At 44.5% G+C, this 14,075-nt stretch overlaps 2 protein-coding genes across 3 annotated transcripts in view; both read right to left on the bottom strand.

The window, feature by feature from the left end:
• The window catches only part of LOC310798923 (cell adhesion molecule 4-like), a gene marked incomplete at its 5' end in the record, with an annotated part of 54,573 nt that extends 54,348 nt beyond the window's left edge, over window positions 1-225 (bottom strand). Inside the window, one exon of the mRNA XM_083661480.1 lies at window positions 194-225. Within this exon, the coding sequence (XP_083517606.1) occupies window positions 194-225 (32 nt within the window). The remainder of the gene's footprint in view (window positions 1-193) is intronic.
• A 9,353-nt stretch (window positions 226-9,578) lies between these two features.
• Window positions 9,579-12,677, bottom strand: LOC310798677 (uncharacterized protein). Of its 2 annotated transcripts, none has more exons than XM_083661233.1 (2): window positions 12,541-12,677; window positions 9,579-11,494 (listed from the first exon to the last, which is right to left on the bottom strand). In XM_083661233.1, the coding sequence occupies exon 2, from the start codon at window positions 11,483-11,485 to the stop codon at window positions 10,517-10,519; it is 969 nt and encodes a 322-aa protein (XP_083517359.1). In that variant the 5' UTR covers window positions 11,486-11,494; window positions 12,541-12,677; the 3' UTR covers window positions 9,579-10,516. The 2 variants fall into 2 exon arrangements, with proteins under 2 accessions (XP_083517359.1, XP_083517360.1); XM_083661234.1 differs by having other exon boundaries at window positions 9,579-11,490; window positions 12,541-12,609.
• Window positions 12,678-14,075: the final 1,398 nt, after the last annotated feature.

The following is a 14,075-nucleotide window of genomic DNA, read 5'->3' as shown; positions in this document are numbered from 1 at the left end:
CTGCAACTGATTGTTGTTTTGATCTGCTTGGCGGGGGTTTGCCACAGCAGAATTCAATGAGTCACAAACAGTTGAGATGTTCGGGAATGTATTTGAAAGGCTGAAACTGAAACTACTTCAGATTTGAATTGTGCCGGTGCAGTAAACCACACCCATCTGCAGTTAAAAACACCAGTTTACCCACGTCTGTTACCAACAGTGGGTGACAAAGTTACAGAACTCCATTGGTCAAAGTAGAGATACTCCTGGTCAAATATTACTGCAAAAAAAGTGAAAGTTGCTCAGTCACGTTTTTACTGGAGTATTTGCTTTTAAAAATACGTATGTATTCAAAGTACATTTTCGTTTTAATGTCAAGCTTTGTCAACGCATTGTTGTATTATTGCCATAATGACAGAATCTTTTTTCTCCTTTTTTTCTTGCCTCTACGGAATCTAATGACTTTGAAATGACCTACTGAACAGTGCCGCTGGAAGTACTTGTAGGTAGCGGGTGCTGTTAGGAAGGGAAGAAAATGTGACGTTTTTTGGACTTTCATCCATATTTAGAAGAATATTTAATTTTAAATTGACATTAGGATTATACTGTTGTGATGTCATTATTCAGTATCTTCTCCTTTTCTCACTCACTTTCATGTAAGCACCTGCTCTCCCTTTAGTCGTTTTACACTACAACAGACAGCAACACAGGCATAAACACTGAACTTATTATTATTATTATGGAAAACCAGATTATGATGAAAATCAAACACTTTTGAAGAGAGAGCGTATGAAATAAGATTAGAACACGTATGAAATAAGATTAGAGCTGGGAAGCACAAACTGTTTTTTAATGCATTTTGTTGGTGGTATAAACACAAGACAGCCAAATCCAACAATTTCGAAAATCCTATCTCTTGCCACCAGGGGGTGCCGCAGCACCCTCAGCACCCCCCTTCCAGCTCCCTTGCTACTGAATGCACTGACTCGCTAGATGTACATGTGTAACGTTAGCTCTACATCCAACATGGAGGAGCTGCCCGATATGAGTAGCGCACGGGCAACAAGGTACGACAAAACCACTTGGACAAAGCACATACAGAACTGCAGGAGCATAGTTTATGGCCTATCGGATTGTAGAAAATAAGAGACTTTAAAGCTATGTTTCAAAGTAACAGCCTAACAGGGACTTTCATCAAAAATAATATTAATATTATATAATTAATATTAATATTTGTCTTTCACATGTAGTGAAGAGTAATAGATAGTAATAGAGTAAAAGCAACAAGTTACTCAAAAATCTACTTAAGTACAGCACTCGAGTAAATTTACTTGGTTACTGCCCAGCCCCGATTACCAACACAGCTGTTTTGCAAATGTAACCTTTACTCGCACTCATCAAGGTGAGCATTGTGCTACTGATACGAGTGGGAAACCTCAGAGTAGAGTTTGGTTCAGCAGTGTAAACCCCCTAACCCTTCCATATTCACCGCCAGACATTGTTGAGACACCTCTACCTGTTTGAGCCGGCTTGACAGAGCCGTGCGTCAGCTGTGTGCAGGAAAATAAATTATTTACACCCCCTCCTTTACTTCAAAGAGCTGGCACAAACCATTCAGCCCCCAGATTTGGGGAGGGGGCGAAGGGGGGAGTCGCCCGTCACTAAGCAACCTCAGTGTCACCTGCCCCAACAAGCCAGAGTCAGCCCACGTTAGCTCTGGGGAATCCACGCGCGTCGCAGGCTACAGGGCGCCATTTAAAGGCCTCCTTAGCACGATTCATATGGAAAACAAAATGATTACCAAGACATAAACTATGGCTCCAGGAAAGGTTTGTGTGATGTGATTATATTGCTTTTTCCCTCGTGTGGGGGGGGAGAGGACGCAAGACTGCAAACTTTACTCCAAGTCTGCCAGCAATACTGAATCCAGCAATACTGAATCCAGCAATACTGAATCCAGCAATACTGAATCCAGCAATACTGAATCCAGCAATGCAGCCGCTGATTTTTATGCCTCCGCCGGCGATAGCCAGGCCGGAGGCATTATGGATCCGGGTTGTCCGTCCGTACGATGTTTGTTAACGCGATATCTGAGGAACGCCTGGACGGAATTTCATCAAATTTGCCTCAAACATCGACTTAGACTCAAGGATGATCTGATTAGATTTTGGTGGTCAAAGGTCAAAGGTCAAGGTCACTGTGACCTCTCGAACGCCATTTTCAAGCTTGTTAACGCGATATCTCATGAATACCTTGATGGAATTTCATCAAATTTGCCTCAAACATCTACTTAGACTCAAGGATGAACTGATTCGATTTTGGTGGTCAAAAGTCAAAGGTCAAGGTGAGCTCTCGAACGCCATTTTCAAGCTTGTTAACGCGACATCTCAGGAATGCCTTGACGGAATTTAATCAAACTTGTCTCAAACACCGACTTGGACTCAAGGATGAACTGATTACATTTTGGTGGTCAAAGTTCAAGGTCACTGTGACCTCTCACACACCCAATTCCCAAGCTCTGTAACGCAACATCACAGGAGCGCGCCTTGACGGAATCTCTTACAATTTGCCTCAAATGGCGATTTTGACTCCAGAATGAACTAATGGCGGAGGCATAAGTCCGCGTTGCGGTCGTTCTAGTTCTAGTTTGTTTTTCTTTTTAAGAGGGGAAATTAACGGAAGGGGAGGGAGGAGTATTGTCCAATAAGACTGAATATTAAAAGACACAAGGTGACAGTTGAGCCAGAAAATCAGGAAGTTCGGCTTGAGCAACATGTCCACTGAATGAACCCTGCCCGGAGGGATCTGCTGTTTATTTACCCCCTGACAGCACACACACACACACACACACACACGCACACGCACACGCACACGCACACGCACACGCACACGCACACACACACACACACACACACACACACACACACACACACACACACACACACACACACACACACACTCACACAAACACACACTGGCAAACGGTGTCTGGCCCCAAAACAGCTCTCCATTCTCTCTTGTTAGGAATCAGACATGTTGAAGCATGTGTCCTCCTCATATTCAGACAGGCTTTCAGATAGAGAGAAGATGATGTCTATGTTGTCAATAAATAACTCGTCCACTGATCTGCGAATGTCAGCAGGTTTTCTATCATATTCTTCCTACTAATCGATGTGTCTCACTTTGTTTCACTCTTATTCCCGCTGGAGGATCTCATGTGTTCTAACGCAGAATCTACTGGTATATCAATATTAGGGGTGGGACGATATATCGATCTAGAGCAGAGTATCATTACATCGATCTATATCGTATCGTATCGATATAAAGTGCAAATATTGATATGTATCGTCATCTTTAAGCTAAGCTTTAAATCCAAGGTGATGAAGCATACAGTAGGATGTGCATGGCTTATGTTCATAATTGAAAGGTCATGGGCTCTTTAAGTTAACTGATAGAAAAAAAGCACTTTAAATGAAAAACAATCTATTGTTTTTATAGTGCACAACAGGTCTATTCTTTTTTTTTTATATAATTTTCGATTAAAATATCTGGAAGAGCTCAGAAATGAAATCCAACCATATTTTAGTGGCTTTTTGTGAGTTGATATAAATGTAACTGATTGTGTTAAATGGGCATATGATATTGCCTCAGATTCATCACAAGCCCCTGAATTGTATCGAATCAAAATCATATCATGGCAGTTTTTGTGATATCAGCAAATATCGTATCCTTGTCCAAAGAATGTATATAGCCCACAGTATATCATTTTCGATATATTATATCATGATTAAACTTCTGGTTCCCACTCCTAATCAATATGCAATGACAGAACATCTGCTGTGCATCTTTATTGAGTTGCAATTCCTTTGTGATTTTCTTATTGACACTGTTAATGCACACTCACACAGTCATCTGCAAACATGGGCGTAGGTGTGACGATCAGCCACAATGACCAGAGATGACGCTCAAATCCTGCATCTTTCACTGGCGCCACACTGATATTAGGTATCCCAGGCAGCCTGTTTGATCAGGTTGTGTGCTGATGTTGTAGTAGGCTAATGTGTGTGTGTGTGTGTGTGTGTGTGTGTGTGTGGGAAGGGCTGGCCATGCGTGACAACAGCAAATGACCGCCCGTCCGTCATCGGTGCTAAGGCCCGAGATTACCGTGAGCTCAGGCAAGGCCCGGCACCAGCTGGACCGGAGCCTGGAAACAGAAAACTAGACAGCCCAGCGATACTCAACTCATAGACAGAAGAAGTGCTTTTGACAGTTCTGACACAGACCCGGGACTGAAGAGAGGAATGTGATCTGGCTTCAGCATGCTTCTCGTGCAAACCGTTCTTTGGCTGGCGTTTATTGGAGGGTTTTTGTCAGGAATCATAAAGGTGTTGTGGGAAACCCCAGCTAAGAAATCCCCGGGCAGTAGAAAAAAAAAATCCCTCCACCTAAATTATAATTTCGAATTTCTAAAAACTGGAGAAATCCTTGTGTTTTTAGTTTCCCCTTTTTCTCTCTCTCTCTCTCTCTCTCAGTTGCCTGGGTTTGTCTGTCTCTCTATCAGAATGCGGCTTTCAGCCTCTGACTTATATTGAGAGAGCAGCAAGCTGCCACAGGAAGACAGTGTTGCATTGAGCAGTTAGTAACTGCTGTGGTGGGTGGGCTGAAAACAAGAGAGAGAGAGAAACACAACTGACGTGTAAACGTCTCCGTGTGTCCCACCCTGCTTTAGCCTGCGTCTAGACTGCTCTCTCTGAGGCAGGCAGCAGTCATAACAAGGGATTGGGGAGAGCAAACAGGGCTGTTTGGCATTTGCCCGTTCCACCACGGAGTCACCATGATTAAGAAACAAACCTCTGCATTTAATTGGTGCTAAACAAGGACCTCATAGTGCAGCAGTGTACAATTATGAGATATATACGGAGACAGCCTTTCTGCTCAGCATGCCAACGTGCACCGTGTGCCACTCTTGGCCTTCCAGAAAGACCATCTCGACAGATTGGCGACGGGCACGAGACCCGCGACCGTTACCGAGCGCTGTGCCAAGAGAGTTGGCCCGATCGATGAGCCTTTCCCTTGACAGTGAGAATCCAGGAAAACACACGCACATACCCTTAAAGAAACACTTTGCCCATTTTCAATGGCAAATTATTTTGCACATAATCTCACACATATCCGAAAAATGTCAACAGTTTTGCAGACATTCATTTAGTTTGACAGTTATTGAGAGTTGATTTGAGTTGTTACATTACGTCATTTAGCAGACGCTTTTGTTTTGTCCAAAGCGATTTACAATATCACAATTTGTCAACAGTACAGAAAACCACTATGCAACACAATCAATGACAGCTAAGATATTTTGATAGACTAGCACCATGTAGGAAGTAGTTTGAGAAGGAATAAGTAACATGTAGCATTAGTAGTTTTTTTTTTAATAGATGTTAGTTCAGTTGTGGACCAGTGATGCCATTCACGCACAAATGACATCACTGGTCCACAACTTAATTGAAATGAACTCTCAATAACTGTCAAACTAAATGAATGTCTGCAAAACTGTTGACATTTTTCGGATATGTGTGAGATTATGTCCAAAATAATTCACCATTTCAAAATCGGCGGAGTGTTCCTTTAAGTCAGTCTTACTCAAAACAAGTGTGAGAGAGAGTGCATCCGTGCCAATACATTTCCATTCGGATCACGCTGCTTCTCCACGATGCCCCGTTTCAATTTAGTATGTATCGAGAACATGACAACCTTGCACAATTTGAAAATAGACGATGCCTCTTTTTAGAATGGAGGTTGAGTTCAAATTTAAAACTGAGCAATCAGCAAGGCGCTATTCCTGGTTTGCGGACAACAATAGCGCTTCTCATTTTTCCCCTGGTTACTCATGATGTCGCCTGTGTTGATGACAATGTGCAGAGCTAAATATGGTCATGACATTCCCCCGCATGACCTCAATCAAGCATTTCATAGCCTGGAGGCACAGAACAATCCAACCAACTCAGCCACCTCTTGTCAATCTCGTTACCGTCATTTAGTGATGAATACAACTATAGGAAGAAAACCTGCCTGGAGGGTAACGCTTTTATACCTTCAGCTGGCTGTGCCTTCAAATGGACATGGGCGGGTTTGTGACTCTGCATCAGTGTTGGGGGGTAACTCATTACAAAAGTAACATATTACTTTTAGCAGTAACTCAATAATATAACTTATTACTTATAGGATTTCAGTAATATTATACCAGTTACTTTGTCAAGTAACTCAAGTTACAAATTGAGTTACATTTGATTCAATCAAAGCACATATTTCAAAAAGATACAATCATTTCCTAATCAAACTGTGTGTTTTTATGCAAATAACCACTATAGATGACAGTAAGAAAGGAAAATAATAACATTTAGAATTTTGGACTGTTTACACTGATTTCAAGGTGGTTGAAATTATTTTTCGGGATGGTTCCGGGGCAGCGATGTCATTCTGCTGCTACTGTTGTTTTGGTGAAAGTAATGCAAAAGTAGTGTAATAAGTATGAGTTACTCTACACAGACAGTAATATTGTAAAGTAACTTATTACTTTCAAATGAAAGTAACTAGTAATATGTAGTATATTACATTTTGAAAGTAATTTGCCCAACACTGCTCTGCATAGGTCATTATGGTGAAAGTTATTGATGGCATCTAATATTCATTGAGTATGCTGTTTCTCTGACCACCCACTGTGCTGTGAGAAGGTAACAACTGTCACCAAGGCAGGGCTTACAAGCCTCAGGGCAGTTAAACCCCACTAAGGTAAGCATTCTCTGGCCAGTTTCACCTCCCCCAACCCCCACACGGTCTGTCTGCACATGGCAAAGTAAAGACATGTTCGCTAGAAACCAATGCTCTTCTATTGCTGCACCTTTGTCAGCCATCCCCATCTTTATTTTGTCATAATAATGTTAGCCTGGCCGAGGGCTCTGCGATAAAACGATAGCAATATATATTGCGAGATATATATTGCAATATATCGCAATATATATAGAGAGCCGGTCGATAGTGCATGAAAAAAACAACTCCGTGGCCATGGTCCGTGGCACATAAACAGCCTATCATGTCCTTTGTTAATACAGTATGCTACGAGTGACACGGAGACAGCCAATAATTTACAGACAAACCCCGAGCGTGCACCCGCCCCCCAGCTCATAAGCAGCCAATCATATCCCTTGACAATGGGGCAGTGCTAGTGACACGAACAGCATGTCTGGCGTCACCCGGCACCAAACCACCACACACACACGTGAAACAACAACACAAGAAGTAGAAAATAATATGTTGCGGAGGGAGAAGATGTTGATGAAATTGTCAATAAAAGGGACGCAGAATTAGCAGAACCCTGTTTGTACGTTACAAAGAATTCAACGCGAGTGAGTTTCAATTCATGTTCACGTAAATTGACAGCGCGTTAAAGCTCCGCAGTCTTGTGCGACCGGGACATTAACTGTAGGCCTACTGTTATATGCCGTCATTCACAAATGCGGACAATCTCCAACGTTACAGCCATTTACACCTGGCGCTAACATGTGTTTTCTGTGATCAGATTACAATCAGATTGTGTTTTATCACTTGAAATGCCAGGTGTAAACACCCCCCAAAACACATTGAAGAAGGATTGCAATCTGATCGGCCAAACCACCTCCGGAGGTGGTCAGGGATGCATTGTGTACACATTGAACACAGGTGTAAATGCAATGTGTCCTCTCAATCTGGATACACCAACTTTATGCGGATTGAGAGGAGACCCATTTCTGCAATCTGATTGCAATCAGATTGCAGAAAATGCATGTTAACGCCAGGTGTAAATGGAATCAGGCTGAAGTGATAAAATACAATCCGATTGCAATCTGATGGCAGAAACCACATGTTACCGCCAGGTGTAAATGGCCTCTTTGTAACGAATGCGGGGCAGATCATTCACTGAATCGCATAACGTTGAACAATGCCGAAACACACGTTACCAAACGTTTTTTGTTTGAGAAGGCTGGCAACGCTAGGCTATGTCATCAAAATAAAACGTCACGATGCTTCCCCTGAGCCTGACCCAGGGGATACATGAAGTGTACCCTTTCAGACACGAGGCATGTTGCTTTCACACGTGTTGCACCTCCGGGTGTAAAGTAGAGAGGGGGCGCGGGTGGGGGTGAATTTGGGCATGACCACACAATGGGGAGTTGTGAAAACTGACCACACAGCTGTACTTCACTGTCTGAGCTATAGCCTTAAGTGAATCACATTGACATTCAACAAACTATCACGACATGCAGAGTCTGAAAACAAGTTGATAAAAATACATATTGGGTGATAACTGCCTAACGTTCGCGGCATATAATCGTTTCCACATAACATTAGTAATTCATTCAAAGAACCCTATAACTCACGCCCAGATGCATCGATTTCCTCGAGTCTCAAGCACTACAAAGAAAACAGGTCTTTGCCGTGTTCAGGCCTAAAACGCATCAATCCTACTAGAATTATACAGAATACAGGAAGCTAGACGTTTTTACCTTCAAAATAAAATCAATGTTGTATTACTTACAAATCAGAATGGTCGACTCACTACGGGTTAAAATTGACTTTTCGAAGGGAGCAGATATTCTTCCAGTTTATCTCTGTTCTGTATCTTTCGGAACACACACACACAAAAACATTACACGTGCATTTACTTTATTTAATTTGCGGTTCTGCACGTGAATCTTCACAAACGCTGTGTAAACGTTAAATCAAAGGCATGAACGCAACCAGATCCAGATACCCTACCTAGTGAGTAGGAGGGCCACGGGAGCGCGCATAGCTCACCAAAATGTGTTCATACATACACCGCCACCCGGGTCGCCTCTAGATAACTCCCGAGTTCCGAGGCATGTCTGAAAGCGGCTTATGACCGTGTTAGCATTACAATTATTACCCGTGTGCCTTGAAAATAAGGTGGTTCAAAAAATAAACTGGTTAAATGCAAACCTCCTTTTCTTCTGATGTTTTCTTATTAATAAAAATGGGTCATTAAAAATGATCAATAATTATTGATATCGACTGACATGAAATATTTTATATCGCTTTTTAGCTATATCACCCAGCCCTAACCTGGCCAATACTTTTCACCATCTGTCATGTCAATGCATTTGTTTAGCTAATCGCCAAGACTGAAACTCAGGAAACCGTCAATTCTCTTTGGATATGAATCAGTGAGACGTCGCATCGGATTTACTTTGATATTAATTATTCCATAACCGTAAAACAAATACTGCTCCTCTTAAGCCAACCGTGACCCCATGTGTCAATAATTAATACCAATGACACTGTGCCTTACCATAGCTATGAAAATGATAAATCAGAGTGAAATCCCACGACATTTGGAGTAGAGCCAGTGCACAGGGCCGAGATATCCTTTCCAAAAACCATAAATATTCTATCCGTTTAAACATCTCCTCCTCCAAAGACTTGAAACGAAGGGTTTCCCTTCACCCTCAGGTTAACCGAAGCACTTAGCTTAGCTCTCCACTTCCTGGGGGAAGAAGAGCTGTGCAATGAATGGCAAAGCAGGCCACATTTCTATCCAGGCCATCTTTATTGATCCTCAAAACCCCTTTCACAAAGAACCATCCCCCCCATCTTGACCACAAAAAAGGGGACAATATAAACAACCAATAAATAAGAATCTGTGCGATTAAGGCGGTTCTACATCTCCAATAGAACACAACAGTGTGGACATGTCTGGAGTTATACAGCTTCATACAGTACAAGCAGTAGATTTTGGAGAACATCACATCTAAAAAAGGCAGCACTTTTCCAAAAGTGAACCGTTTAAAATTTTGGATGAGATTCCCATTCAAATGGATGACGTAACATTGTACTTCTTGTCTCGTCTCAGTTTGGTGATAGAAAACCTCGAGCTCTTTTTAGATAACCTCGTCATCCTTAGCTTATTCTTTTATATACCGGGCCAAAATGGAATGGGGAAAAAAATCATAAAAAGAGAGACCTCAATTTAAAATCCCCCTCCCGCGGGGCAAAAAAAAAACCTCCAAACCACTTAATTATTCTCAAAATGGAGAATCTCTTTTGGTGGTTGTTTTCTATATCAATTCATTAATTCAGAGCCAGCGCAATAAATAAATACACCTTTTACTGGTAAACTGCCATGGAGTCCAGGTTTCGGAGGCTACACAGTGTCATAGCATTGTTCAGAGCGGCCTCTGAGAATTTCAGCATTTACTTTATTACATTCATGTCCAGGAGACGGGAGAGGTGGAACCCGGGCCTTAAGCCAACCACCCTCTGGCCACTAGCACATGCGAGACTCAAGCGCTGTGCGTCGGCGCTGGCGATCCATAGTTAGCGTCTGTCCTGCGCACCCTGCGCTGCAACACAACTCGGCTTAGTTGTCCTGGAAGGTGCCCGCAAAAATAAAAAGTGAAGAGCTGTCCTATCCCGGACAATTCTCGCTCCTTTCTCCGTCCCGTGCCCCCCCTTCTCCTCAAAGAGTCCCTCGATCCGTTTCCTCTCAGCAGCTAACGGTGCTGGGCTGCTGTTTGCTGACAAAGTCCGAGATGAAGTCAAACTCGTTCTGGCCCAGGAACAGTTCGGGCAGCTCCTGGACCCGGTCCAGACCCAACTCCATGACCAGCGAGGTCAGCACCTCCTCGTCGATCATGTCCGCGTCCATGCCGTTCAGGGCCAGCGCCGGGCCCGCCATGTGCTGCATGCTGGCCAGCTGCGCCGGGTTCATGCGGTACTGGGCCGCGGGGCCCATGTGGCCCCCGCCCATCGGCCCCAGCGGGTGCCCGTGGTACTGGGTGTTGAGTTTCTGCAGCTGCATGCTGGCCATGAGCTGCTGGGACGTTAGCCCTCCGTTCATGAACTGCTGTTGTTGCGGGTGCTGGCCTTGTTGTTGCGGGTGCTGGCCTTGCTGTTGTGGGTGCTGGCCTTGCTGCTGTTGCGGGTGCTGGCCTTGCTGCTGTTGTGGGTGCTGGCCTTGCTGCTGCGGGTGTTGTCCTTGCTGCTGCGGGTGTTGTCCTTGCTGTTGCGGGTGCTGGTTTTGCTGTTGCGGGTGCTGGCCTTGCTGTTGCGGGTGCTGGCCTTGCTGTTGTTGCGGGTGCTGGGCTTGGTGCTGCGGGTGCATGTGATGCGGCTGCTGCTGTTGCTGCTGCTGGGGGTGGTGCTGCTGTTGCGGCGGCTGGCCGTTATACATCATCTGGTGGTGGCCCATCTGGCCCCCGTTCAGCTGTCCGTTCATGCCGGGCCCGCCCACCACCATGGCCTGCTGCCGCTGCCTCAGCGCCGCCTCCATGTTGGCCTGTTGGCCGTAGTGCATCATCTGGCCGCCGGGCAGCGCCCGCATGCCCGGCTGCTGCCCCGCGTGCTGCCCGCCGTGCGCCGCCGCCAGCGCGCCGCCGTTCATGCCCATCCTGTAGCCGTGGAGACTGGCGCCCGCCGAGCTGTGGTTCATGGGCATCATCAGATGGTCCGCCATGCCTCCTGTCTATACGAGCATAGAGGGGGACACTGTTAAAGACAAGATTCTCAGACAATGCAATGGGCAGACGAGATGTTTTGGCAAGGGGGGCAACATTCAATGCAGGGGGGGGCTGGGGGGATACTAGCATACCAAGCCATGTACATATTTAGTTGTCCTTCTGTGTGAACCAGCGTGAGCCTGGGGTAAAATGCAACAATAGTGGTTGATGTTGCTATGCTATGTGTGAGATGGGTATGGAGGCAGCGACTTCACATTGGTTTAGTCCAATCCAATTTCACATCCAGCCAATTGACCTATTTTATAATGAACACACTCTCCGTTAAATACATCCAATTTAGCTCTAATCTTACAATGTCATCTCAAGTCAAACCGCCTAGGACGCTTCCCGATGGGGGGGAGGGGGTCTGCAGGGGTTGTTTTGCGTTTTGGCGAACACTGGAAATTGTATTTATTAGTCTTGCTAAAAAAAAAAAAAGGGCTATCCGCTTTGTGCCAAGGAATAAACGCCCAGGTTGATAAACCCAGGTAACATTGTGTTACGCTGTTAGCAGACTTTTCTCCTCCACCAGCAGCTGGGTAATTCATGCATGACTGGGTCGGGAAAAGGAAGACATAATGCCTAACCGCTTAAAGCCCAGCTAACGCTATGTTGCACGCCGGGGATCTGAGTGCGTAAAATGTCTACTCCTCCTGTCGTTACATTTTACGCACGTAAGGTTGCAACAAAGAACACACTGACATCATGCAACATCTCCATTCCCAACAGCTGAATCGCCAAAATCCCAACAACAAAGGCTCCATGTTTTTTTTTTCCTTATTGTGCTCCTCCAGCTCCACCGACTCGTTTCAGCGAATGTATCCCCAAGATGTTGGCGACACTAACCGTCCTAACGTCCGTATCATCTTGATTTTATTCCCGACTTTTAAACAAGGGAATGCACAAACAATGGAGGAGCAGCAGCAGCAGCAGACCCAACACACAGTCAGTCAGATCAGAGCCCCCCAATTTCTCCCCAACAAATATAAATCCGATCATAAAAATCACTTACCCGTATCCGCTACGATTCCACACAAAGTTGCGCGACTTTGCTGCAGCAACCGTCTCTTCTTTGGAACAGTTTTTGCGCTGTTGCAAAGGCGAGGCGAGGCTCCTCCGGATTACAATCTGTATTCCACGGGGTTACGCTTCATGCTCAAGCAGAGGGGGGGGGGGGGGGGCGGTGTGCTGCTGCACAAAGACTGCCGCATCAGATCTTGAAACGACTGCCTATTTTCTGGGTCAACTCCGGGATTATGTACATCTGAACAGCTCAGAGGAAGGCAGGCAGGCAGGCGGGGAGAGGTGGAGCCTGAGTCCTGCCTCTTCTTTGTTGCTATTGGCCCCTACTTAATATCATTGTGCAGGGGCGTAACAAGGAGGAGGAAAGAAAGGGGGCTGTTTGGAAGAACTGTGACACAGTAGGCCATTTAAAGGGACACTCCACTGAAAAACAATGCTGATTTATTTTGCACATAATCTCACACACATAGGAAATCTGTAAACAGTTTTGCAGACATTCATTTCGTTTGACAGTTATTGAGAGTTGATTTGGGTTAAGGTGTGGACCAGTGATGTCATTCATGCACAAATGACATCACTGGTCCACAACTTAACTCAAATCAACTCTCAATAACTGTCAAACTAAATGAATGTCTGCAAAACTGTTTACAGTTTCAGCATTGAAAATCGGCAGTGTCCCTTTAAATAGCCTATACCAGTGGTTCTCAAATGGGGGTCCGGAGACCCCCAGGGGTCCTTGAGGGGGTGCCAGGCGGTCCCCAGCCAAAAGGGGGGTAATTTATATTCGCTATAATTCCATTCATCAGTAACACAATGACTATTTTGGTCATGGGTTTGATACACTTTCTGTAATAAAACATCTAAAAGCATCAATCGTATTATCATATGGGGGTCCGTGGGACAAAATCCTATCAAATGGGGGTCCGTGGTCTAATTTTTGTCAGTTTAGGGGTCCTTCATGTGAAAAAATGTGAGAACCACTGACCTATACAGTATATATACCCTCCTCCCCCACTGGCTCTTTTTGAAAGAATATTTGGACATCTGGTTTGTCTTCTTCAGTAACTGTTGCTCTTGTGTTCGCATTTGAGGACATGGCTCATTGATGGCTCATCAATATTTCATTATGTTTCAATCATTTGAGATAGATAGATAGATAGATAGATAGATAGATAGATAGATAGATAGATAGATAGATAGGTAGATAGATAGATAGATAGATAGATAGATAGATAGATAGATAGATAGATAGATAGATAGATAGTTTGTCAGTCTAGGCTATTGAGATATGTGTTTTGCTTTGGGTGTGTTTATGTGTGGAATGGGGTAGAGTGTGAGAGTCTAAGCATGCATGCTTATGTGTGTGTGTGTGTGTGTGTGTGTGTGTGTGTGTGTGTGTGTACAGTGTGTGTGTGTGTGTGTGTGTGTGTGTGTGTGTGTGTGTGTGTGTGTGTGAGAGAGAGAGAGAGAGAGAGAGAGAGAGAGAGAGAGAGAGAGAGAGAGAGAGAGAGAGAGAGAGAAGCG

Source organism: Poromitra crassiceps (genome assembly GCF_964638095.1).
Source record: "Poromitra crassiceps genome assembly, chromosome: 26".
Taxonomy (NCBI): Eukaryota; Metazoa; Chordata; class Actinopteri; order Beryciformes; family Melamphaidae; genus Poromitra; species Poromitra crassiceps.
Note: the sequence above shows the minus strand (reverse complement) of the source record. Positions and strands in the feature narration are given on the sequence as shown.

What these genes read in the sequence shown, in the direction of transcription:
- LOC310798677 (XM_083661233.1), bottom strand. Translation starts at nt 11,485, where the DNA reads ATGGCGGACCATCTGATGATGCCCATGAACCACAGCTCGGCGGGCGCC.